The sequence below is a fragment of the Argopecten irradians genome, chromosome 15, assembly GCF_041381155.1.
Source record: "Argopecten irradians isolate NY chromosome 15, Ai_NY, whole genome shotgun sequence".
NCBI lineage: Eukaryota > Metazoa > Mollusca > Bivalvia > Pectinida > Pectinidae > Argopecten > Argopecten irradians.
In genome coordinates this window covers 25,428,502-25,455,548 of record NC_091148.1, presented here as the reverse complement: position 1 = coordinate 25,455,548, position 27,047 = coordinate 25,428,502, and the positions used below count along the sequence as shown (strand labels likewise).

The 27,047-nt window shown below is 35.4% G+C and overlaps 1 protein-coding gene across 1 annotated transcript; it reads left to right on the top strand.

The window, feature by feature from the left end:
- Positions 1–395: 395 nt before the first annotated feature.
- On the top strand, positions 396–24,953 carry LOC138308714 (clumping factor A-like). Its single transcript, XM_069249742.1, has 3 exons — positions 396–555; positions 23,845–24,009; positions 24,472–24,953. The coding sequence occupies exons 1-3, from the start codon at positions 396–398 to the stop codon at positions 24,951–24,953; spliced, it is 807 nt and encodes a 268-aa protein (XP_069105843.1).
- The last annotated feature ends 2,094 nt before the right edge of the window (positions 24,954–27,047 follow it).

Genomic DNA, 27,047 nt, shown 5'->3' with positions numbered 1-27,047 from the left:
AACATATAGGATGTATTGAACATTATGGATAGAGCATATAGGACGGGTAGAATTCCAAATTATTGATATTAAACAATGTTGTTAATAGGTGTTGATCAGTGTTAGATGTGGGTTACATTAATAATTGTTTGGCCAGTGTGTTGCCATTCGGTAATATGCATCAAAATATAATTTAGAAGGTTAATCATGAAGATTAAATAATTATTTATATCAACACAGCAGATATTTAATTGGTAAAATTAATGAATCAAGGGGATCTGGTGTCAAGTTAAGAAAAGAGCTAACAAGGGGAAATAACAAAAGGAGGTGGTTAGGGGGTGATAACAAGACAAGGGGAGGTAAAAAAGGAAGTGGTATGTGGAAAAAATGTGACAAAGAGAGGTATAAAGGGAGAAATGGCAAGGAGAGATATTGAGAGTGAAGTGACCAAGGGAGATATCCAGGGGGAATGTGAAATAGTGGAGATAACAAAGGACAATCTACAAGGGGAGAGAACGAAAGATAACATACAAGGGGAGATAACGAAGGGTAACCTACAAGGGGAGATAACGAAGGGTAACCTATTATTAAGGGGAAATAAAAAAGGATAACCTACAAGGGGAGATAACAAATGATAACTTACAAATTGAGATAACAAATGATAAACTACAAGGGGAGTTAACAAAGAATAACCTACAAGGGGAGATAACAAAGGAGAAGCTATAAGAGGAGATTACAAACGATAACCTACAAGGGGAGATAACAAATGATAACCTACAAGGGAGATAAAAAACGATAACCAACAAGGGGAAATAACAAATGATAACTTACAAGGGGAGATAACAAGGGAGAAGTGATCAAGGGAGAAAGAATTGTTGAATAACCATGGGAGGTAGTAATCGATGGATTGACTAGGGGAGAGAACAAGGATAAATTACAAGCGGAGATAAAAAGGGGAAGTTTTAAAGGGTGAAAACAAAAGTAAAAAAAGTAACCTGATAAGGTAAATCTAATAAAGGAAAAAGTGTAAAAAAATGTTTTATTTCAATTATCTGACGAAGGAAGGAAAGAAAAGAAAATTCTTCATCAATGTGCCGTAAGAAAAAACATACATTGTAATAATGGTTTGGTTGAATAAGAAGCCAAAGACAGGCCCATATTGTCTGGGCCTCAGCACACAGCTGCTATTTCGGTGATTCCATCAGCTGTATGTACAGGAATTAAGCAGCCTTCCATTGGCATTGTAGACATGTTTGCTCTGAAATGTTCCCTAAATAACGAGCAGATTTTCGGATCATTATAAAAAATCGAAATAGCTGAAGAAGGACATTGATATGCCTTCAAGTCCATGTTCACTATGTGTAATGTCTAGTCCCTAACAAGATTCTATCAGGCTTGCTTTTATTAATTCTTTGTACTATTAGGCAGGATTTACTATCAAGCTTCAGAGAACGTTTTAAGAACAAAATCTGCTCCAAGAAGAATTGAATAAAATCAGTTTGGATACCAATAGTGAGAAACTTAAAAAAAACCACTGCTGCTGCAGGACATTATTCTGTTTTTGCTTATTACAGAGTTACCTCCCTTGTGGATAGGTGTTGGTTGTGATGTCAGTCTTTTGTTTGCAAAACCTGTGTTGTTTTTTCTGAAAAACATGAAATTACCCTCGCAAACACATGGCGTTGCAATAAAAACAAATTGGCAAGGAAGATAACTCTGTAATATGCAAATATAGAATTAAATCAAACACGTCCATAAGACCATTCATGGGACACATAAAGATGGTCTTAATAGTCAAGAGTTCTTTATAACTTAGTAAAATTGTGTTTAATTTTATATATTTTATTTGCTTTTTTAAAGTTGTCTTAAAGGATTTTAGAGTTGAAAAAGGATTTGCCACAAATTCTTTTAACTTATGGTTAAGTCCTCGCCGAACATACATACAAATTAGCCATTCTGAGCTCCCTGAGTATGGCTTTACTAAGCTGGTGTTCCTGGGTATTCGGATGAAATTTCACTTTATTGTCAGGAACAACAACAACAACAACAGAGAGAAAAAAACGAACAGTAATCCTTCAAATAGAATAAGTTTTCTTCATCTGAAAAATTAAGATTTACTGTTAAGAGAATAATTATGTAACCATTTCCATTTCACAAAGAAAGTATCTGAATTCAACTTCACTTTTACAAAGGTAGAGAAAAACCTAGTTCTGTGTTAAAGGTTTGATGTTTGTTAGTAACATGAATTCAACTTCCTTTTTCAAAGGTAGAAAAAAAACTACAGTAGTTCTTTTTGAACATCATGAATTCAACTCTTCCTGTAACTAACAATGGTTCTCTCTGCTGTAGTTTTGAGATTTTTTTTTTATCAGTTGTGTTGTTCTGAGAAAGTGATGTAACAGATCTATAACTGCCTTACTAAAATCTACCTCAGTAGTTTAATGTCGTACATTTATCGTCTATGGAGACAAGTTGAGTTTTAAACACTTCTTGTTTACCGACATGCGCTGAGAAACAATGACACCAAGGAGACTACTTGTTTTAAAGATCAGCAGCGTTTTGACAGCACCAATCTTTTCTTGGAACAAAATTCATTTCCATTTTTATTTTTCTATTTTGACAAGAAACATCTTGCAAATGATTGATGTAACTTTCTTAAAATCATACCTATGTGTGAAGTAAAATCAGGACATTTTAAAGATTTTTACAGCTTAAAATGAACAGAATTTTATTTTGCTTCACTTAGAAATTGTATAGCTCTCCAGTGACATTACGAAACAGAAGATAATCTTTAATGACTTGAAAGGAAAAGTACATACCTGGTTCACATGGACATATAGTTAGGTACTAGTTCAGGGTAACTGCATTTTGTAAGGCGATGCTTCTCCAGTATGGTAAACTCAATGGAAGTTAGTGGTCTTTTGGGGTGGGTTATAATAATTAACCTGATCATTTCTCAGGCTTTCTGAGAAAAAAATTATGTACTTTCAAAAAAACCTAGGACTTTTCCGAACAATTGTCATCTCTATGTGTATACAAGTATAACAGAAAGTTTATGTACAGGCACCTTTTATTGTACTATATAGACTTGTATTGACATTCTATAATATCAATTTTATCTGTGTGGTCTTACAATAGCTTTTGTTGAAATGGTTAAAGATGCTCCACCGTTGACAAATGGTATTTTTTCACAAAAAAAAAAACCAGGAGCAGACAATTTAGTATTTTTCTTCAGTTACAAAAGTTACTTGCTTTTCATCATTACCACCATTGAAAAGTTTGAGCTTCTAATTTTACTTCAAGTTAAAAATATGAAAAATAATTAATTGCATCCCGAAAAAATTCCGTGACACTATATCCTATATGGAATGAAGTACTGATTGCGCATGCACCAAAGGCAAAATAAATTATTTCAAATTATTTTTTGTTTTAATTAGGCATATATATACACGATTAAACACCAATTATTGTTCAAATGATTAATATCATTTATGCTCTGTCAGCGGTGGAGCATCTTTAACAAAAGACATATAAAATTTAGGTTTTAGTAATTAATTACATCGCAATAAAATAAAGATGATGGGCACTTAATTAGTAAGATTGGTACTTTTTAACTCTGATTTTTTGTCTGGTTGATTCAAAAGAAACGTTGGCCTCACCATAGCCTCCATTTTGTGCTTTAGGGTAATGTATAAAACTTACCTGTATACTTACGTAATCTAAAGGTCAAGTTTAATTAGATTTGACCTTGATCTCAAGGTCAAAGATGAAATAAGAGTAAAATGATTGGAAAGTATTGACTGTATGAACAGGAATGGTAACATGTAAGCATCAAGTTAATATAAAATGTTTCTTATGACATATATGTACAAATGTAACACAATGTTATTATAGCGCTTTATACCCATGAGATTAAGATCAGGGACTTGAAGAAAGTATATCTGTCAAGGACATTTCAGATTCTTCTATTTTTTTGTAAAGCATGTAGAATTAAGTGGTTTTAATTCTTTCCGTACCGTAATTCCGGACTGAGTTCCAGACCGGAAGTCATTATAAGGCTCCTCCCTAGACATTTGAGCAATATGGCGACATGTTTATTGTGTGTATTTGTGCGTTCAGATGATGTTGGAATTATGCTGAAATAATGCAGAAAAATGAAAACCAATGTTCATAGCATTCACATTTGTTTGATTACAGAAATATCTTTATTTTCCGAGGTTTTTATTTTACTGAAAGAAGAATGAATTTGATCGTTGCCATGTTGTTTACATTGGTGATGACAATCGGAGCACATCACAGGACATTCATGCAATCTGGATCATGGCATTACACAAAATGTGTACTTTTCCTCTATCAAAATGTTTGTTATAAACCAAGGAAATTGTTTTCGCAGAAAATTTCATTGTGTAACTCATATGTCATCTGCTGGACACAACCAATCATAAATCAGGTAACACCAAGTATACGTCTGTATAAGACAATGGTGTACATCAGAGTTATGGCCCTCCAGGGTCTATAGAGCTTATTGGGGAAATTGAAGCACACGTTTAAAATTGAATTACTACTGAACTTATGTACTTAACAGGTTTTAACCAAATCTGTAACAACTTATGACAGGGGGGAGGGAGATTTTACAAATTTTACAAAAATATGGTCTACTTTGCCAAATGGTAAATTTACATTGAGTGACTACTACTCATAAGTTAATGAATAGATTTTAAACAAATTTATATGTTTAAGTTCCTTTTGGATAAAAAGGTTCCATAATTAATTCCTTCGGTATATTTACTTTGGTATACTCCTATATAATTGCTAAATTTTTTAGGTGTAAAATTTAAGGATTAACTCTTTGGAATGTAATTAGCGGGAGTTTATTTTTTGCAAATTATCTTTGAAGCATTTGAAAGCTTTAAGCTTAATTTATACAACAAGCTATGATATGGAAAACCATTTATTTGCTAAATTTCGCCAGATGATGAATTTTGCAATTTTTGATGAATCTGACCCGAAGGGTCAGGATGACCTATAGTCATCATGTTTCGTCCGTCGTCGTGCGCCGTCCGCCGTGCGCCGTGCGCCGTGCGTTAACTTTTCACATTTTGAACTTCTTCTCAAGTTTGACCAGTGGGATTGAGCTGAAACTTACCTGAAATGATCCTGAGATGGTCCCGACAAAGTGTTGTTATTTTTCGGGTCGATCCGAAATCCAAGATGGCCGCCACAGCCGCCATCTTGAAAACACATTTTGAACTTCTTCTCAAGTTCTACCGGTGCGATTTGGCTGAAACTTGCATGAAATGATCCTGACATGGTCCCGACAAAGTGTTGTTATTTTTCGGGTCGATCCGAAATCCAAGATGGCCGCCACAGGCGCCATCTTGAAAACACATTTTGAACTTCTTCTCAAGTTCTACCGGTGCGATTTGGCTGAAACTTGCATGAAATGATCCTGACATGGTCCCGACAAAGTGTTGTTATTTTTCAGGTCGATCCGAAATCCAAGATGGCCGCCACAGCCGCCATCTTGAAAACACATTTTAAACTTCTTCTCAAGTTCTACCGGTGCGATTTGGCTGAAACTTGCATGAAATGATCCTGACATGGTCCCGACAAAGTGTTGTTATTTTTCGGGTCGATCCGAAATCCAAGATGGCCGCCACAGGCGCCATCTTGAAAACACATTTTGAACTTCTTCTCAAGTTCTACTGGTGCGATTTGGCTGAAACTTGCATGAAATGATCCTGACATGGTCCCGACAAAGTGTTGTTATTTTTCGGGTCGATCCGAAATCCAAGATGGCCGCCACAGCCGCCATCTTGAAAACACATTTTAAACTTCTTCTCAAGTTCTACCGGTGCGATTTGGCTGAAACTTGCATGAAATGATCCTGACATGGTCCCGACAAAGTGTTGTTATTATTCGGGTCGATCCGAAATCCAAGATGGCCGCCACAGCCGCCATCTTGAAAACACATTTTGAACTTTCTCAAGTTCTACCAGTGCGATTTCGCTGAAACTTGCATGAAATGATCCTGACATGGTCCCGACAAAGTCTTGTTATTTTTCGGGTCGATCCGAAATCCAAGATGGCCGCCACAGCCGCCATCTTGAAAACACATTTTGAACTTCTTCTCAAGTTCTACCAGTGCGATTTGGCTGAAACTTGCATGAAATGATCCTGACATGGTCCCGTCAAAGTGTTGTTATTTTTCGGGTTGATCTGAAATCCAAGATGGCCGCCACAGTCTCCATCTTGAAAACACATTTTGAACTTCTTCTCAAGTTCTACCGGTGCAATTTCGCTGAAACTTGCATGAAATGATCCTGACATGGTCCAGACAAAGTGTTGTTATTTTTCGGGTCAATCCGAAATCCAAGATGGCCGTCACAGCCGCCATCTTGAAAACACATTTTGAACTTATTCTCAAGTTCTACCGAAGGGATTTGGCTGAAACTTGCATGAAATGATCCTGACATGGTCCAGACAAAGTATTGTTACATCTCTGGTTGATCCCAAATCGAAGATGACAACCATGACACTATGTATAATTAAGTTCCTATATTTAAAGGCCCTTGGGCCTCTTGTTTGAAATAAAATTTGTTGAAAGAAATTGAAAATGATCCTGACATGATCCTGACAAAGTGACACCATATATAATTAATTTTACTATTGTCAAGGTAGTCAGATGACCGTTAAGGCCCTTTGGGCCTCTTTTTGATGAATCCCCGAATTTTGTGAATTAAAACCTCTCTGAATATCAACACCTACCAGTATACAGTTTACAAGGAATCAAATTCCTGTTGGTGCATTTCCTCTGGGAAGTTTTCAAGCAGTTTTAGAATTAAAAGTCAGTAACTGAACTCTATCTTCCCAATTTTGATGATCTTTACTGGTATTCCTTTTCATGTTTTAAGGTTTTTATGCAAAAAAATCCTATGCAGGTCATATTTGAAAATTATCCACAAAATTTGGCTATCAAGTTTATTTTTGCATCAGAGGAAGAAATAGATTGCTGTATAATCTTCAGCTGTCACAGTGGATAGTATCACTAGTGTCGGCTTGTGTGAGGGTTAAGTGACATTTCTGTGTTTGAATCGCCATTAAAACAGTACAAGTGACACAAATATCCTCGAGAACGTCAATTTAGCTAGCCCATCAGACACTGCTGCATAGCACAGGTACACTTATACTGCAGTTAAAGAAAGCTTGCAATATGGCCAAATATCTTTATAAAAATCCTTAGAATTTGAAATATACCTCATACAAATTTTTATTTTATTTACTGTATATATACAGGAACAGATAAGATGAAACAGGTAAGAGAAGATGGGGTTGGTTTGACTGTATTATTGAAACATATTACTGCACACCCGCTTCCTTTCGTGGCTACTGAATTTCGTGATTTCAATTTCAATATTGGATGGAATCGCCAGCTGTCAGTCAAAGTTTCCGGGTACTGCACATGATTTTATATTTTGTATCTCATATGTGCTACGATACTTGCTACGACATTGAAAAAATACAAGTGTTTGTGACCACAAAGCATGGCTACATGCTGCCTGGCGATTGGTCGATTTATATCAATTTAAGGGTTGTAGATGATAATTTGCTGACATAAACGTTTATGATTTTACATGCATCATGAAACTCGCAAACTTAATTGCATGCAAAAAAAATTGGTTTACAGTTCTTGATGGTAGATTTGACAGCCAATATTTACAACACAATGCTACACTGATGCACCTCTTTATAATTAACACATTCATCCCTGAAGACACACTTAGACTCTTCTAAATCAAAGATTAGATCAGTCCATTATGAAATTTTAGGAATGATTATGAATTAGATCCCTCTGGTAGTGCTTGTACCTACATTACCGATAGAAGATAGTATAAATGCATATTGTATAGTTTGTTTTACTGATGATAAAACAGATACTCCAGATTGTAAAAGGTATATATATGCTAATTTGAAAATGTTGTCCAGATGTTTTTAATTTGTCAGCAAGCTGTTTAGTAGGTGTCAGTTGATTTGGACTTTGACTTGCAATCCCCCTGATGGTGCATGATACTGATATATATTACAGATCAATGTATCAGCCCTCAGTTCTTTGTAAATCTGCCTATAATTACGATGGCCGACAGCGGCCGGCAAAAAAACAACTCCTACAAAACGTTTTTCGTACTTAAATAGTCATTGATATTTAAGTACAACTTTTATTTTCTAAAAATATTTTTTGTCATGAAAAATAATTATTGTACAAAATAATCATGTACAGAAAATATTTTCTAAAATGTTTTTTTGTCATGACAAATTTTTATCAAATATTTATGTACAAAAAACAACAGGTCTGACGCTAAACCCTGTATTTAAATGGAATCTTCCCATTCTCAGATATTCAATTAATCTTTCAGATAAGGAATGCGAACGCGCCTAAGGTTGGGCTATTTTTACATGTCATCTTCATTGGCCGAATTCCTTATTCTGATGGTAGTCCTGATAATCGGGATTAAAAGTTAATATTGGTATATAACTTAACATTTTCAACAAAAATCATTGACGGTTTTACATTTCGTAGTTTTCAGTACTATCATTACAGTAAAGTAAAACAAAAGGCGACGTGGTATTTTTTGAATACCACCCCAATTTGGTCATAGCCGTACTGCTTATCACGATGATTAATTGCATATCAGATACTTGTGGGGTTCTATTACACTGAGGATTGCAGGAAAATCTGACGTGTTTTGCAACAAATAGTTAATTTAAATGGACATTTAAACCTTTGGTATACAAAGATATATAAAAGGGATAATAACTAGGCAAAAAATAGAGATTATGACCTGTTTATTACCACTTAAAGTTTGCGACTTTTATGCACTTTCTCGAATATAGATAAAATAAAGTCCACTAAGAAACCTGTATTAATTGATTGTGTATGACCCAGTCTATGTTTTAAGCAAGCCACATGGAACATTCATTGTTGAATTCCTTATCTGAAAGATTAATTGTACACCTGAGAATAGGAAGCTTCCATTTAAATACAGGGTTTAGCATCAGACCTGTTGTTTTTTGTACATAAAAATGTGATAAAAATTTGTCACGACAAAAAATATTTTTAGAAAATATTTTCTGTACATAAATATTTTGTACATAATTATTTTTCATGACAAAAAATATTTTTAGAAAATAAAAGTTGTACTTAAATATCAATGACTATTTAAGCACGATAAACGTTTTGTATGAGTTGTTTTTTGCCGGCCGCTGTCGGCCATCGTATATAATACATATTAGTAATCCAATACTTATGAAAATCAGTCTTTGTTATCTAGAACAAGCAAATGTGTCGAGTGCATGTGTCTTTCCTGTACATTTGTTTTGGATACATATGTCCCCAATGCAAATATGTATTTGGTGCATAAGCTCTCAATGCAAAGATGTTTTTGGTGCAGGTGTCCTCTCTGCAAAGAGATATTATGAGTGCATGTGTCCTTTCTGCAGATTTGTTTTGTGTGCATTTGTTCTCAATACAAATATGTTTTGGGTGCAGGTGTCCTCTCTGCAAAGGGATATTTTGAGTGCATGTGTCCTTCCTGCAGATTTTTTTGGATGCATGTGTCCTCAATGCAAAGATGTTGTGGGTGCACATGCCCTCAATGCAAAGATGTTGTGGGTGCACATGCCCTCAATGCAAAGATGTTGTGGGTGCAGGTGTCCTCAATACAAAGATGTTTTTGGTGCACATGCCCTAAATGCAAAGATGATTTTGGTACAAATGCCCTCAATGCAAAGATGTTTTGGGTGCAGGTGTCCTCTCTGCAAAGAGATATTTTGAGTGCATGTGTCCTTTCTGCAGATTTGTTTTGTGTGCATATGTCCTCAATGCAAAGATGTTTTGTGTGCACATGCTCTCAATGCAAAGATGTTTTGGGTGCAGATGTCCTCTCTGCAAAGAGATATTTTGATTGCCTGTGTCCTTCCTTCAGATTTGTTTTGGGTGCATATGTCCTCTATGCAGATGTGTTTTGGGTGGATATACCCACAATGCAGATGTGGTTTGGTTGCATATGTCCTCTATGCAAAGAGATATTTTGAGTGCATATGTCCTTTGTGCAGATTTGTTTTGGGTGCATATGCACTCATTGCAAAAATGTTTTTGGTGCATTTGCCCTCATTGCAAAGATGCTTTTGGTGCATATGCCTTCTATGCAAGGATATTTTGAATACATATGCCTTCAATGCAAATATGTTTCGAGTGCATTTGCCCTCTTTACAGAGTGTAAATACCCTCTTTTCACAGTTGTTATGAGTACATATATCTTCTCTGCAACGATATTTTTAAGTGTCCTTCTTTCAAAGATATCTGAGTGCATGTGTCTCTCTGCAGAGATGCTATGAGTGCATTTGTCTCTCTGCAGATATTTTGAGTGCATGTGTCTCTCTGCAGAGATGTTATGAGTGCATTTGTCTCTCTGCAGATATTTTGAGTGCATGTGTGTCTCTGCAGATGTTTTGAGTGCATGTGTCTCTCTGCATAGATATTTTAAGTACATGTGTCTCTCTGCAGATATTTTGAATGCATGTGTCTATCTGCTGAGATTTTTTGAGTGCATGTGTGTCTCTGCAGAGATATTTCGTGTGCATATGTATCTCTCTGCAGAGATTTTATATAACTTAATCTGATAATAATCCTAATCCGCATGTGTTAACCATGTGGAGTTAGTCTTTTATATATATGGATTACTCAGTATTACTCTAGTATCTACATTTCACACTGATTTCAGTGAAAGTTGAGAAGCACAATATTTTAGAAAGGTTCATATTTGAATACTGCAGAGCTATATTTAGGTCAATTTAAGTTTCTGTGCATGGAAAGTCAACCCTCATTGCTCTACAGTCTCCATTTACAACTGACTTTTGTCACATATCACTGACTTCTAGTGTCAATGTTAAGGCTGTTTTTACGATTCATGGAAAGTCATTATTCTTCTATCGACTTCATATCTCAAGATTTCATGAAATTTGACATAATGATAATTTACATGTATATCCTCAGAGTTTAAGTTTTATTAGTTAAACATCCTATTAATTGCCTGCAAGGACGTACCAGGTTTGTTGGTGGAGGAAAGCCAGAGTACCCAAAGAAAAACCACTGTATAGTGGTCATTACCTGGCAACTGTTACACATTGGATTGGAACTTGCAACCCAGAGATGGATCAAGGTTTTGTGGAAATATGTTGAGACATATTTTAACCACTTGGCCACCTTGGCCCTTTAAGACCCTGAAGAGTGGATCAGGAAACGAACCCTAGTCTACTGGAATGATTTAAACCAACAGCTACTGAGCTAATTAACTGAGCCAAAGAAGCATGCTCGGTCAGCTGAGTGACAGAGACCGTATTTAATTACTTACATCTATAAACCAATTACATCAATTACTTAACTCATATTCTACCATTTACTGTACAAAAATCATGGTTAATTGACTACATGTATGATATAAGTAGCTAGTGAACTGTAATTGTTAGGCCACCACCTTTTAATTAGTTTGTTTTAATTAGTTTAACATACTGTTAGTAGCTAGGGTCATTTAAGGATGTGCCAGGTTTAGAAGGTGGAAGAAAGCCAAAGTACTCTCAGAAAAATCATCAACCAGCAGTGCAGTACTTAAAATATAACTTCCCACATGGGATTCAAACTTGCAACGCAGAGCTGGTTACAGAAGGTTTGTTGTAATATGTCAGGACATCCTTACCACTTTGTGACCGCGGCCAACTACTGGACAGTATGCAGTAATGTTTTGAACGTGCATCCTGACTATCTAGTCCAGTCATGTCCAGTCTTGTCCAGTCCATCTTTTATCTAGATCCCTATCTACTGTCTTATAGACACTATCAAGTTGATGGGCTGCATGATTACACAATTGTATCTAATTGATTCCAATTGGAAATTTTGTTAGTGTTTTTTAAATGCGTGCTACACAAGGTGATAATTATCAGAGAGATCTTGTTCACAATTTCTCAGGTATTTAGTGACGACTTCATCGGCTGCATTATAAGCATAGCAGCCGTGCACAGCTGCTGCATGTATTAGAAATTGATGCAGAATCTGACAGAGTTGATAGTTAGTCTGCATGCAGCAACGCACTCACATGCAACTCTCTAGGTGGTAGATGGAAAGTGACTCGCTGCAGCTATATATGCATATAGACTTTATTTTGGATGGTGTTTTAAGAATCTGTCTGGTAGTCAGGGCTCCTCGATGTCATAGCAACAGCAATATGTCAGCCGCAGCATTCAAAACTTGTGTAAGTAAATTATTACCCATGATTTCTTACGTCATATTTTATAGAAAATATTGCAATCCAGTTACTTACCTTATATATGTATATATATATATATATATATATATGTATTTCTGTGAATCTGCTGTTTTAACCATTAAGTATTCATAGTTCCTGTATGTTGGTAAATCTATGCATCTGATATGTTAAGGAATGTTATCATAGCTTCATTAACACTTGTCTTGAAAATATTTATGATACATCTGAAAATTATTTTATTGATATGCGATACATTGTTCAAATATGTGTTACATTGTTTTTGACTTACAATAGAAGACAATCGATAGAAGACAATCATTGTTCAAGATACAAAAAAAATATTTAAAACTTTCTGTTTGTTTACAGGTGTAAACCTTCTGTATTTGCATGTAATAGAGTTATCTCCCTTGTAGGTAAAGTATTGAGTATGACGTCATGTGTTTGCGATCATTACAATGTCATTTTTTTCAGAGAAAACAACTTGAGTTTCACAAAAAAAAAAATATGAAGTTGTAATAATTAATATACCTACCCTCAAGGGAGGTAACTCTGTAATTTGCAAAGATAACAGAATTCAAACCATAAGTTTTAATGAATAAAGCAGTGAAAATCATTCAAATGGACAGACACACACATATAATGCCTTACAAACATTAGTTAGTACACATTGGTTATGCACTGGGAAATTCTTGTTTTTTTATGCCTTATACATGTTTAGATGGAAAATATACCTTCAGAAATCACTTTACAATTACTAATAATACTGTAAAAATGTGCAATGAAATCGGGGACAAGAATATGGCTTCATGGTCTGATCGTATGTACTCATTTCAATACACTGAAGATGTTAATATAATGATTTTTGGCAGTACTGCCAAAAATCATTTTCAGCTCTCTTTTGTACTTGTAAAATCAAAACCTATACATTTAAAGTATTGTAATTCTCAAAATGTTGGTAACTTTTGGAGTTGAATAACATATTAAAAGCTCTTCTTGATTCATGAGTATGAAAAATAAGGCACATATAACTTTAACCATGGAATTGGGATATGATCTAAATCTTAAGTCCTGAATAAAAGTTTTATCATGAGTTGAAGGCAACTGGTATTTGTGATATTCTTTCTCCTTGCTGTTTTTTGATAACCCCTGAGGTCACGATATTTCGTCTGTTAAAAATGCATAAAAACGCAGTTCACATTTAATGACCCATACGTTCCTCGTTGCAAACCTCGTAATATGTGTTACCAAATTTCTTACGTCCTATCAGTTTTTCAGTTTACCAAAATGTACTTTGATATAGTCTTGACCTGTATCGTTAATATTGATTTTTTTTTTACTTGAAGACATGTAGGGCTACATGGAAGTAAGATTAATATAGTGTGAATGAGAATCTCTTGTCTTTAGGGACCAGATTTTCAGGCTTCAGCTCTCACTACCTACTCTATCAGTGTACTAATGCTTAGGTTTATTCACTAAAACGTATATCCCCAAAAGGATATACATTTTGACATTCATGAAAGTATTACAGGTGGACAGATGATATAATGGGACAATTACTTTTTTATTATCTTCTACTTGTTAACATCGGAAAAGAATTCTGGTAGTTTTTTTAGCTTCATTTTTTTTTTTTTTTTGGGGGGGGGGAGGGAAGCATATAGGGGGACATCATTATTAACAACATCATGGCTGTGGGTGAACATTTTTGTTAAGAAATAAAAGAGCTTGAATTTTGCATCACAAAATTTTAATAATAGGAGTGTAGATCGAAAATAAACTCACTCACCCCCCGAAATTTGATAATGATAATCTAGTAGAGTCTAAATGTGTCTCTTGAGGGGTAAGTGAGTTGATAGTAGTATAACATCATAATTATAAGAACACTTTGGGTCAATGGAAGTTATTTTGAATTCTATCCAAATTATATCTAAAATAGCGTTACTGTGTGTGAAATTCTCTTTCTAATTTACATACTTTCTAAATAAGGAAAAAGGTCTTTTTCCAATTTAGTATAAGAAAAAGTCATCATGAATTCAAAAATTGAAAAGCCAAAAAAAACAAAATACAGCAAAGCTTGATAATATTATCAATGATTCATAAATTATTTTTTGTGATTGTCAAGACAACATTTAGCTAGTTTAAGTTACTGCTGGTACAGTTATCTGTAAACTTATACATAGAACAAGGGACATTTTTTTTTTTCGATTTTTCCCCAATGTTACATCCAGTAATGGAACCTGTATAGCTACATTTTAGAGTTGATCTGAAAGCAGCATAGCTGTCTTGACATGTTGCTAACTTGAACAATTAAGATATATTTGTTATTTCCCAGAAAGATCTGATTGAGAGAAATTATTGTACTAGCCATTTTCATGGTGATAATCCCCTTGTTATATAACATATTCCATATGACTGTTTTAAAATTAGCGTTGCAAAGTAACAGTTAACTTTCCTTTTAACCATGATCTTTACTTTCAATGTTTTCTCGGAACAATTTAAAACAGTTCTTTCTCAAATGCTACGCGCTGAGATCTCTTTTATTGAAATGTTTTCAGGAAATGCTTAACAATTAATCATGTTTGAATTTTGTCTCGTAAAGGAGTTAAAGTAAAAGTGATCTTATAAGCAGGTGGTTGTTTGTTTGTTTGTTTGTTTTTATTTCATAGCCCATCGACGGCTAGGGTCGTTTAGGGCCAAATGAACAATCGGCATTGGTAGAGCTTTTAAAATATTTCAATTTTGTCTTTGAAAGGAATTAAGGAGAAGTGGCCTTGTTACCAAGACAGCTTGGACAATATAGCCAGTTGATCTTTCCTCTGCTATAGTGAAAGAGACCTTGAGTTGCTCTAGTACTACAGGCCCCCAATTATTCTTTTTTTTTCAGTTGCAAGATCAATACTTTTAATTGCGTGTAATAGAATTTTCAAAGAAACCATTTGAGCATATGCAAATGTTTAAGCTATTGTTGGGCTGCTCTAATCCAAGGACTGTACTGTTCAATATTCAAGGCCATAGGCAATATCATTTATCTGCTGTTAATGACCTCCAAATAATTTGTTTTGTAAATTTTCTGATAACAATCACATTTGCATATTTGTAGGTTCATATTCTAGTTATCAATATCTATAAATGGATTGCATTTCAAATATCTAAATAGCATCTCATTGGCTAAAAGGAATAAAAGACATCCAAAAGCTTGAATAGAGGATGCCAAGCCTAAAATTGTTTTCAAATGGGAAGATTACTAAACCAAAATGAGAACAAAAAATGTCGGGGACAAAAAAAATTAAACTTTTGTCCTGAAATGTGACTAATTATTTGTTACAATCATATTTATTTCTCCTCAGAATGATCTGTAACACTTTACTTTGACATCCATACTTGAGAAATGATCTATTCCAGTCTGTGTATCAGAAGAGTCCATGTGTTTTGATGGGTGAATGTGTTTAGTTATAAAATGTAAATATTATACCATATTCATTTATTCATTCATTCATTCATTCATTCATTTATTCAGTTATTCATTCATTTATTTATTCAGTTATTCATTCATTCATCCATTCATTCATTTATTCATTCATATTGTGTTTTTCTCAAAATTTGATTATGTAATTGTGTGAATAAGTTTCCATTGGTTTACAATGTTGTCCTACTAAAATGTTACTGAAGAAGATAAATAGTACCTACATTCAGCTTGATTACACTGACAGTAGATTAACCTCTCTATACATTATAATTGTGAGGCAATAGTTCTATCTCTGCAAGCCTTTAAAAAACATATACCGCTGTGTAAGCAATTAAAAGAAACGGTTTAAATACCTTAGTTGTCATTTGTCATTAAGTTTGACATTGTTCATTGTTCGTAAATAGCTGTAATCCCTTATACTTAATTACCATACCTATTGCTGCGCTGTTTATATAACCATTTAACGGCATCTCGTTGACCTTGACATTGTCGATTAGCTCATGTGCAAAAAAAAAAAAAAAATACTGCTCTGAATATAATAGCTGGTCCCTGACATGTTGTGGTTAAGTAACTCTACACCTGACTTTAATTTATCATCAAGCCGTTTTTTATGCTCGACAAACAATACCTTGTGTATCTGTTGCACGGACAGATAACGCTATCAGCAGAGCGTATTTGTTCCGATTTGTTGGTGCGATGATTTGCATTATGTATAGAGTTGCATGGGTAAATTAGTGTTTTTACGGGTAGGTTTTTATGTGCTATTGTTAACGTGCTGTACACCAGCTGAAGTATGTAGCTGCAAATTGTTTCATCGTTCATGCAGTATGTGCAGGTATGTGCCTGGTTGGGCACGCTGTTGTGTAATTGTTGGGGCTTGTTAAGGCATGTTAGAGTTCCTCAATCACCTTTATTGCCTCGCTGCACTGTTAGAGCTGCAGATAGTACATCGTCAGGAATTTGTACAGAAGAGTGAAAATATTTCACATTCTTAAAAACTTATGGAGATATAATGAATAGAAAGTTTGTATATGTTCCTGAATTATTTTTTTTCAATTATAGAGTTTCTTTCTTTTTGTGTCAAATTTGAAATTAAGAGTTCTTAGTTGGACAGAGTATAAATATCAATTTAACTCATTCATTGATGTAAAATATTAGTTTTGGTCAAATTTTTAATTTAGAGTTTTAAATTGGACAGAGGATAAAAATCAATTTAACTCATTCATTGATGTAAAATTTCAGTTTCGATCAAATTTTTAATTTAGAGTTTTAAATTGGACAGAGGATAAAAATCAATTGAACTCATTCATTGATGTAAGATTTCAGTTTCAATCTGAATTCTGTACTCAAGAATCATTTAACTACATGATTACCTATATGACTTTGTAAAATTTTATTCTGATATTTTAATAATCTCACTAACACTTTAAATTCCGCTATACAATAACACTATACTAATTATAGCTCACTTACTACATGTTATATGGTCGAGGCCTTTAGTTATGCCGTAGTCATTTCTGACCCATTTGAAGATGACATGTATGATATGTTATAGATTAATAAAATTAACTTAATTAAGTCAAAGTGCATTAAAAAAAATCAAATGTCTCATCAAGCAAAAAAAAAAAAGGTATTTATGAATTTTTTTCTCTGTAATTAAAATATTTTAAGGGATGGCAACCCATGATCGATTTTGAACCCTTGAGAATTTAAAACAAATAATTACGGTGTAATATCATACACCTCATGAGAGTGTAAATACTAAAACAATATGCATTAATCAAATATGATTTTCAAACAAACTGATATTGAAGAAATTGATTTTTTTTGCAAAATTTTTGAAATCTGAGCATCCTAGTTGAGCCTTAGCTGAGTAGTATTGATGGAGCAGTGTGGAGGCCTGGCTTGCTGCACTGAGTAGTAAATCCACAACATCCAGTAGCAGGAGAGGTACTATTTAATATGTCAATCTCTTCCTATTTTTAAACAGCAGGGCTTAGAAAATAGGTCAAAAACAGGCAACAATTTCTGGTGTACAGTTAGTAGATAAACTGTGGAGGAGGGCTTACACCACACATTCCTGTTAGGCGAGAGCTGTGGACTAGCTGTGGGCCAGTGTCCCTAGAGTGGTACAGCTGTATGCAGTCCCATGCGGTGGTAGTAGAGTGAGGGGTTCCTCTAGTTGACAGTGTTTCTAGGTAAGCTATACACATGTGTGTTATATATCTCTACATAACACATGCAGTCACTGCACTACACCAGACTGCTGCTGCTTCGGTTGTAGCAGAAAATGTTCGCCATTCATGCACCTGGTGGGACTAATCAAGGACCACGATATTGTGTGAGTTTATCTTGTTCTTATGCTGGGAGTTTAATATGGGAAAGTTTGTAGTGGTTTGCAGGAAGGTGCTGTTTTATCAGAGACCTGTAAGTAAACAATGTGTCCATCTTATAACAGGTGTTACGCTAAACTTATTTTGTGAATGTTTAATCTGACAAATAACCCACTACATTGGCATAGCACTGATCTGTACACATACTATACATGTTCTTTGTTTCAGTGTAGCTTACATTGTTTTCTGTACAGAAATTCTACAGGGGGGAAATTCACGATTTTAATATTTTAAATGATATGTAAATTAGTTGTGTGGATATGTACAACAGCGTGGCAGGATGTCTTTATTTTGTGTAGGGTTTATTTATAACTGTATTATAAATATAGATATGAACACTGCAGTATAAGTCTTATCTCGACTAGTAGAGGCATTGGTTGCTATGTTATGTGCATGCACAGTGCAGGGTTTTAATGTGGGATGATAATGTAGGTATATATACATAAACTTGTAACCTGGCTTGGCCAGGGCCTCTACCGCTCACACCCCTGTATGAATGGAAGTCACTCACCCCCACTACATACAATGCAGGCCCTCTGCGTGTGTAAGGCCAATGTAGCAAGCCAGGGTCACGCATGGGTGACCTTAAATCAAGTGTGCACATTTCCCCAACTTACATAGCATTACATTGTCAGGCATGGAGAGGCCCGTTCAGGGGGGATTATAATTTTTTTTTTACGTGACCGTTGTTCTTACAACGATTTGCTTGAGTATGTGTATATATGTATGATATAGGCAGTGAAAGATTTAAATCAGATGCATGAGGATTTTTTTATACGTGTCTTGTCAGTTTTGACATTTATGCCGAGAGTTGAGCTTGCGCTGTGGAATTTTTTTTTTAATAATGCTAGTGTGATGTATGATGGCCGTTGAAACCTGAAACTATACGGGGATGTGGGGTCACGGCATTGAAGGGACAAGGGAATGAAGGGGCGGTCACAGTGATGTAAACGTATAACCAGGTAGGATATTACCCTCTGCGAGACCCTTATATTCATGCAGTAATTTAGGGAAGCCACGGTCCACGGAGGAAAGAGCCCATTCCAGGGTAAAGTTTGTCAACCTTGTTTTTTATGGGCCATTGTCGACTGTTATTTAATGCGCTCGTTTCATTAATATGAATTAAGGCATTTTTTTTAAACACTTAGCTGTGGTCTTTCAGAAATTGTATACCGACCCAATTTAAACAATTGGTTTTAATTTTGCTAGAGTCTTTCAGTTTCTTTTTTAAAAACTGATCCTTAGAATTTTGTTTTCTTTTTCGTAACTTATGCATTTTTTTAACCGTTTTTCACGCAATTTTGCATGAACATAATTAAGTATACACGGAGCTTTAAAAGTTTTATGCAAATTGAGACTTCAAAAACTTTTAACGATGAAGAAAATGCAAGAACAACGTAAAAGGTGTTTATATATGCATTAAATTTTTAACTAGATGTATATAATTGTCATATCTACAAGAACTATTTTTCTTTTTTGGAATATATCTTTTGTTGTTCATGTTTAACTTTACTATATCAAAGATAATGAAATTTTAAGAATGTGGACTTTGAAATTATTTAAAACTAGATATAGATCTCTCCTCCCTATGACCTTATAGAATGGTAATTACCGGTAAGCCGTAGGCTTAGAATAATACAAAGAAATTTGACATGTTGAATGAAAATGGTACAGATGCTTAAATTTTGATTGTCTAAATATTAAATCAACTCACCATATTTGACATAATAAGAGCCCAGGGCGCTTAAAACATCGAAGCAAATAAGGGGGCACTTAATAGAAACAAATTTGGACTAGCCTTTCATAAAATTATTCTACAAAGTAGCCATAAATCAATTTGCAAAAGATATTGATAGGGAAACCAACACAGTTTTAATATTCTCATGAAGTCTGCATTTATTTCCAATTAAGTGAAATTGAAGCCTAAAAAAGGGAGCCCGGAGGGGTGCTTATAAGGCTGGGGGCGTTTATTGGGTCAAATACAGTATGTATGTGGTAATTTAGTATCTGCAGTTTCACTTCTCCTGACCCTGTGCAGACTTTTACTTTATTTTCCACATTTAAAGGACAGGAAAAGATCTGACACTTTGCTTTCAATGTATGAAGTCACAAATGCTGCCACTTACAAATGTCATACATTATTTATATACGACATTGAGCTAAATATAACATGATTAAGTGTATGCCAGCAGTTATAAATGTTTGAAAAAGTTAATAACAAACATTGGGAAATAACTTGATGGTGAATTTATAAGTCTTTACATGGAATGTTTTTTGGAAAATAGTAATGTGATTTCATAAAATTTTTATGAAATTTCAGAAAAAACGTGTATGAGATTCTGATTTCATCAGGAAGACAATTACAATAATATCTTGACATGCCTTCCTGATTTTGAGTTGTGCCTTAACATTGTATGTCATTCCCTTTGTTCATACCACTTCTCTCATACACCTTTTCTAATAGCTCATCATATTCTGTTACCTCTTAGCCCTTATACCCCACTCAACATTGCCCTTGCCCCTACTAGTTATACCCCCTGTTGCCTCCACACTTCCTTGCCCATGATCTACCCCTACTCTTGTACTCATTCCCTTGACGTCTACACATGGTTGCTAATGCCACTTCTGTTCATTCCCTCATTGTATGTGTCCCTACCCCTTTAACTCTGCCGTATCTGTTTCCCCTTCTCTTTCTGTGCCCCTTCATGTTTTCCCTTCTCCTGCACCTCCCCTTCTTCTCCTGTCTCATTTCTTCTCCTGCTCCTCCCTGTTGCCCATTCCCTTTTCTATGCCCTTAACTATTTCTATTTTCTGCTCCTATGCCCTTTCCCCTTCTGTTCTACCTCTCCCTGCTGCTCCTCCCTCTTCTGTCTAACCGCTCTCTGATGACTACCCCTTCCTGCCCCTCCTTGTTGCCCCCTCCCTCTTCTGTCCAGCCCTTCCATGTTATCCTCCTCCACTTCTGTGCGTCCTATCCCTCCCTGTTGCCCCTTCCTGGCCCTCCATGTTACCCCTCCCTGTTACCCCTGCCCCTCTCTGCCCCTCCCTGTTGCCCCCTCTCTGCTCCTCCCTCAGTAACCCCTTCCCCTCCTGTCCATCACTTGCTCACTCCTGTCCATCTATTGCCCCTCCCTGTTGCCCCCTTCTCTTCCCTGTCCCTCCATTGACCCCCTTTCTGCCCCTCCCAGTTCTCCCTCCTCCCTCCTGTCCCTCTGTTGCCCCTTCCCCCTTCTTACCCCTCCCTGTTGTCCCCTCCTGTCCCTCCTGCCCCTCCCCCCTTCTGCCCCTCCCCCCCTTCCTGCCCTTCCCATTCATTATATGTTACACATGTATTGCAAACCTTACAGCTCATTACCCCATTGATCTGCGACACTGCATATAGAATGCCATTCAGCCTGTTAAGCAATACGATACAGCTTTCTACATGTTGAAGCGTGCACATACTTTATTGATGTTTTTCTGCCACTACTAGATGCGTAGAATGTTGTAGCACACATACACGATTGTGGCCAGCGTGTGTACTAGTATTTGACACCTAAACACATAAGTAAACACATGCTTTCTGCAGCTGTTTGCTGAAGCAATACATTTCAAAATCAATAATTGCCAGTCTCCATGTCTTTACTTTAATTGTCAATGAGAGGCATCCACTAAGCTTATACTGTAAGTCGGTTTAAATCTGCTTGATTTTATGGGGGACACAGAAAACGAGATTTGGTAGTAGCTGAGGGTATTCTGGAGGGGGACGGTTAGAATTGGTAAATTTGTAAAGTATGGTTTAGGAAGGATTTGGGGTAGAAATAAGAGAATCCTGGTTTAAATGTCTGTGGATTTTTTAAAAGGACAGAGAGTGACTGATTTTATATGTCTATATCCCTAACTTTTAGATAATCTTGTATTTATAACGTACATATTTAATATAAATCTTAAAAAACCTAACTATTTATCAGAGTTATATTCTGAAAAGTATCCGACATTTTATCCGAGAAAAGCTATATTTATCTCAGTCAGATACATAGGAGTATAACACATAATTATGAAAGCATGATGCAATTTGAAGGCCCATTCCTGACAACAAAGGTTATGGGGAGCCGTGGTTATGTTTGATGCACAATCTCTAATTAATCACAGTCTGTACAAATACAGTAACAGATGCCAGGTACAACAGGAGCATTATGTACTATTTCAGTACCAGTTATGATTGTAATTTGCCCATCCTCGACTTTGAAGTAGATTCAGCCCCATTGCTTTATTAAAGATATCAAAAGACAATCGATGACAGTTACGACCTGAATGCATTCTTACTCGACTGATTAACTGTTATTGGAGAACTGAATATCAAATGTGATCAGTCATCTAGAGCAGGAGGGCGGTGTGTTTCCCGCTAAATTGTAGGTAAATGATCGGTTGACATTTCTCAATATGATATCATCATTCTCCCTATTACATACACTAAATTATACTGCCACCTGATTTATAGAGAGATAGATAAAACAGATGAATACTTCTGTTGGATTTTTCTGTAAAAAGAACACTTACTTTTTAATGGAAACTTGTCTATAAAAATTATTTTTTGTTTATAATAAAAATCTGATTTCACAGAGTAATTAATTGAAAAAAGACTGTATTTACAAAGGGCAACTGTCTATAGAGGAAACCTGTTTATAAGGGACACCTGAACACATATATCTATATCTGTTCAGATAATTTGTTTCATCCCATAACATTTCTCAGAAAGTAGCCAATGAACTTTCTTTGATTTAATGTGACAATTTGGAAGATTAGAAGAATTAAAGATTCCTTTTTGAAATTCTTTCATAATTTCATATGAATGTAAAAGATGAACATTATATTATCTGTTTTAAATTACTTTAAAAATATGTCTTACAATTTAGATTTGAAGATAAAAGAATAACAGTCTATTTTGCTCTGAAACACCATTTGACGGTCATTTGAAGGTGGTAGATAGGATAGAGGTCAGTTTTGCAGGAGTTAAACCTTTTGTTGTCCAGTGTTGCTGGTCAGTATATATAACATTGCAGTGTCGCTATGCACAGCTTATAGATTGAGGTGAAACTAAATCAGTGTTATCTGGAGAAGGAAACACTCTGGACATGCCTGTGTGTCCAGTAGTGGTCAGTGGACCTCCCGGTCAGCTCATGTCCACTTTTCAAATGGACAGGAAAATGGACAGAAGGTGTCCGTAGTTGGGGAGAATTTCAATATTAAAAAAATGTTCAACTCAGGTCTATTTTGAATTGCTGCAAACAGCTATAGATAATGAAACACAAATTGTTTCTCTGTTATAAGTCAAAATAATCATTCTTAATAGCCTTATTTTGGCCTTACTTGGCTAACTTTGTCATGTATTGCATCACTGTTTTATGAATATGCACTTTTTAAAATATGGGTTCTCTATTGTTGTGTATATGTGTGAACCTTTATATTTTCTATAGTACAATTGTAGATTGTGATGAAAGCACGACCTATATAGTACTCCGTCCCATACAGTGGTAAAACGTGTGCTGTACAAATGATAATTTTGTGTAAATAGAAAGAAGAGCACATGGGAGTTAGTGGGAAAAGCACATCTGAGTTGATTAGTCTTAGATAACAGCTGTACAGTAGGGCCGATTGATGTGTCAGGGTAATTAAATAACCAACTCAGCTGTTGATTTACTTAACTCAGATCGTACACTAAACTCAGATCGTACACTTAACTCAGATCGTACACTTAACTCAGATTGTACACTTAACTCAGATCGTACACTTAACTCAGATCGTACACTTAACTCAGATCGTACACTTAACTCAGATCGTACACTTAACTCAGATCGTACACTAAACTCAGATCGTACACTTAACTCAGATTATACACTTAACTTAGATTGTACACTTAACTGAGATTCTACACTTAACTCAGATTGTACACCCAACTCAGATTGTACACTCAACTCAGATTGTACACGATCGGATTGTACACTTAACTCAGATTGTACACCCAACTCAGATTGTACACTCAACTCAGATTGTACACTTAACTCAGATTGTACACTTAACTCAGATTGTACACTTAACTCAGATTGTACACTTAACTCAGATTGTACACTTAACTCAGATTGTACACTTAACTCAGATCGTACACTTAACTCAGATTGTACACTTAACTCAGATTGTACACTTAACTCAGATTGTAAACTTGACTCAGATCGTGCTCTAAACTAAGATCATACACTTGACTCAGATCGTACACTTAACTCAGATTGTACACTTAACTAAGATCGTACACTAAACTCAGACTGTTCACTGAACTCAGATTGTACACTTAACTCAGAATGTACATTTAACCCAGATTGTACACTTAACTCAGATCGTACACTTAACTCAGATCGTACACTTAACTCAGATTGTACACTTAACTCAGATCTTACACTTAACGCAGATCGTACACTTAACTCAGATTATACACTTAACTCAGATTGTAAACTTGACTCAGATCGTGCTCTAAACTTAGATCATACACTTGACTCAGATCGTACACTTAACTCAGATCGTACACTAAACTCAGATTATGCACTTAACTCAGATCTTACATTTAACTCAGATTGTACACTTAACTCAGAATGTACACTTAACTCAGATCTTACACTTAACTCAGATTATACACTTAACTCAGATTGTACACTTAACTCAGAATGTACACTTAACTCAGATCTTACACTTAACTCAGATTATACACTTAACTCAGATTGTAAACTTGACTCAGATCGTGTTCTAAAACTAAGATCATACACTTGACTCAGATCGTACACTGTACACAACTCAGATGTACACTTAACTCAGATTGTACACTTAACTAGATCGTACACTAACTCAGATTGTTCACTGAACTCAGATTGTACACTTAACTCAAGAATGTACATTTAACCCAGATTGTACACTTAACTCAGATCGTACACTTAACTCAGATTGTACACTTAACTCAGATCTTACACTTAACGCAGATCATACACTTAACTCAGATTATACACTTAACTCAGATTGTAAACTTGACTCAGATCGTGCTCTAAACTTAGATCATACACTTGACTCAGATCGTACACTTAACTCAGATCGTACACTAAACTCAGATTATGCACTTAACTCAGATCTTACATTTAACTCAGATTTGTACACTAAACTCAGATTATGCACTTAACTCAGATCTTACATTTAACTCAGATTGTACACTTAACTCAGAATGTACACTTAACTCAGATCTTACACTTAACTCAGATTATACACTTAACTCAAATTATACACTTAACTTAGATTGTACACTTAACTGAGATTGTACACTTAACTCAGATTATACACTTAACTTAGATCGTACACTTAAATCAGATCGTACACTTAACTCAGATTATACACTTAACTTAGATTATACACTTAACTTAGATTGTACACTTAAATCAGATCGTACACTTTTACTTAATAAGAGGTTACACTCAACAAAGTAGATACTTTCAAAGCTCAAAGCAAAAATTTCCCTCAAATAGAGCTTGCTGTATATGCTCAACTCAGGATATACACTTACCCTTAACTCATAGGGGTCACTGAATTCAATTTCAAAGCAAAAATACTCCCCTTAAAATAGTGTAATTGAGTAAAACTCACTGAACTCTCAACTCAAGGATGCACTTAAGCTCAGAGGATACATTTGCTCAGATGATTTCCTGTATTAGAATATAAAGCATACTCTTGACTCTCAGTAACCCTCTTGATTTGATCACTTAACCAATAATGAAAGCTGCGCACTCCTTCACCACTAACAGAAGCTCACAGTAAAGGCTCAGGAAACAAAGCAGCTCGTCCAAGATCAAACTTGTTTTCTCGGGGTTTTTTTTGTGAACATGCACCCAGTTCTTGTATAGAGTTATTGATTTTTCCAGATCTTATCTACGTAAGCTTTTCTAGGGGGACCATCAAGCAAAAAACACGCTGTTTTTATTACCTCATGCTTACACAGTATCTACTGGTGAATTTCACTGGTACCACATGACCTGTTTTTGGAGACAAGTTTTTGCGGCATTAGTGTGTAATATCTATACAATGGTACTGCTTAACGATGTAGAATGGTGCTCAATACTTAAATGGATCAGTGGATTAGTGGGCTGAGATCATATGTATGACCTTCTAGATTAATTTGACGGTGTAAAATCAGGAAGTAATACCGGGGTTTTGAGTTCCCGAAACGACGTGGGTAAAGTACTTATACTTACCATTGATTAGTCCAACCATCTGGTGATCATGACGTCACAAAAACATGTTAAATGACAACGTCACAATCATGGAAGATGGGACTAATACGGGGGTTTCAAGATACCAAAATGACGTAGGTAACCGCCGTATTCTGAGGACAAATAGTATGATTTCATTTTCACCATCAGGACATAATTTTCTTTGTCATTCTGAAGGTATTTATCTGTGTTACCTTTAGATTTACAGAGATTTCCTTAGACATTGAGGGTGTGATTTCTCAGTAGTTTGAGGGCATGATTTTTCCATCACCCAGGTGACATGATTTGTTTGTCATCCTGAAGTTAAAATTTCTTTGTCACACAGGGGGCATGATTTTTTTGTCATCCTGAAGGTACAATTTTTTTGTCACCCAGGGGGCATGATTTGTTTGTCATCCTGAAGATACAATTTTTTTTGTCACCCAGGGGGCATGATTTGTTTGTCATCCTGAAGATACAATTTCCTTGTCACCCAGGAGGCATGATTTGAATGTCCTTCTTAAGATACTGATTCTCTGTATTCCTAAGGGAATGATTTCTCCATCAACTTTGAGGGTTCCATTATTTGGTCGTCTTGAGGGCATGATCTCTTGTCATCAATAAGGTATAAATC

What these genes read in the sequence shown, in the direction of transcription:
- LOC138308714 (XM_069249742.1), top strand. Translation starts at nt 396, where the DNA reads ATGGCAAGGAGAGATATTGAGAGTGAAGTGACCAAGGGAGATATCCAG. An exon ending in ACAAGGGGAGATAACGAAGG is followed by an intron (nt 556 to 23,844) that starts GTAACCTATTAT and finishes TACTTAACTCAG; the next exon opens with ATCGTACACTAAACTCAGAT. An exon ending in TCGTACACTAAACTCAGATC is followed by an intron (nt 24,010 to 24,471) that starts GTACACTTAACT and finishes CACTGAACTCAG; the next exon opens with ATTGTACACTTAACTCAGAA.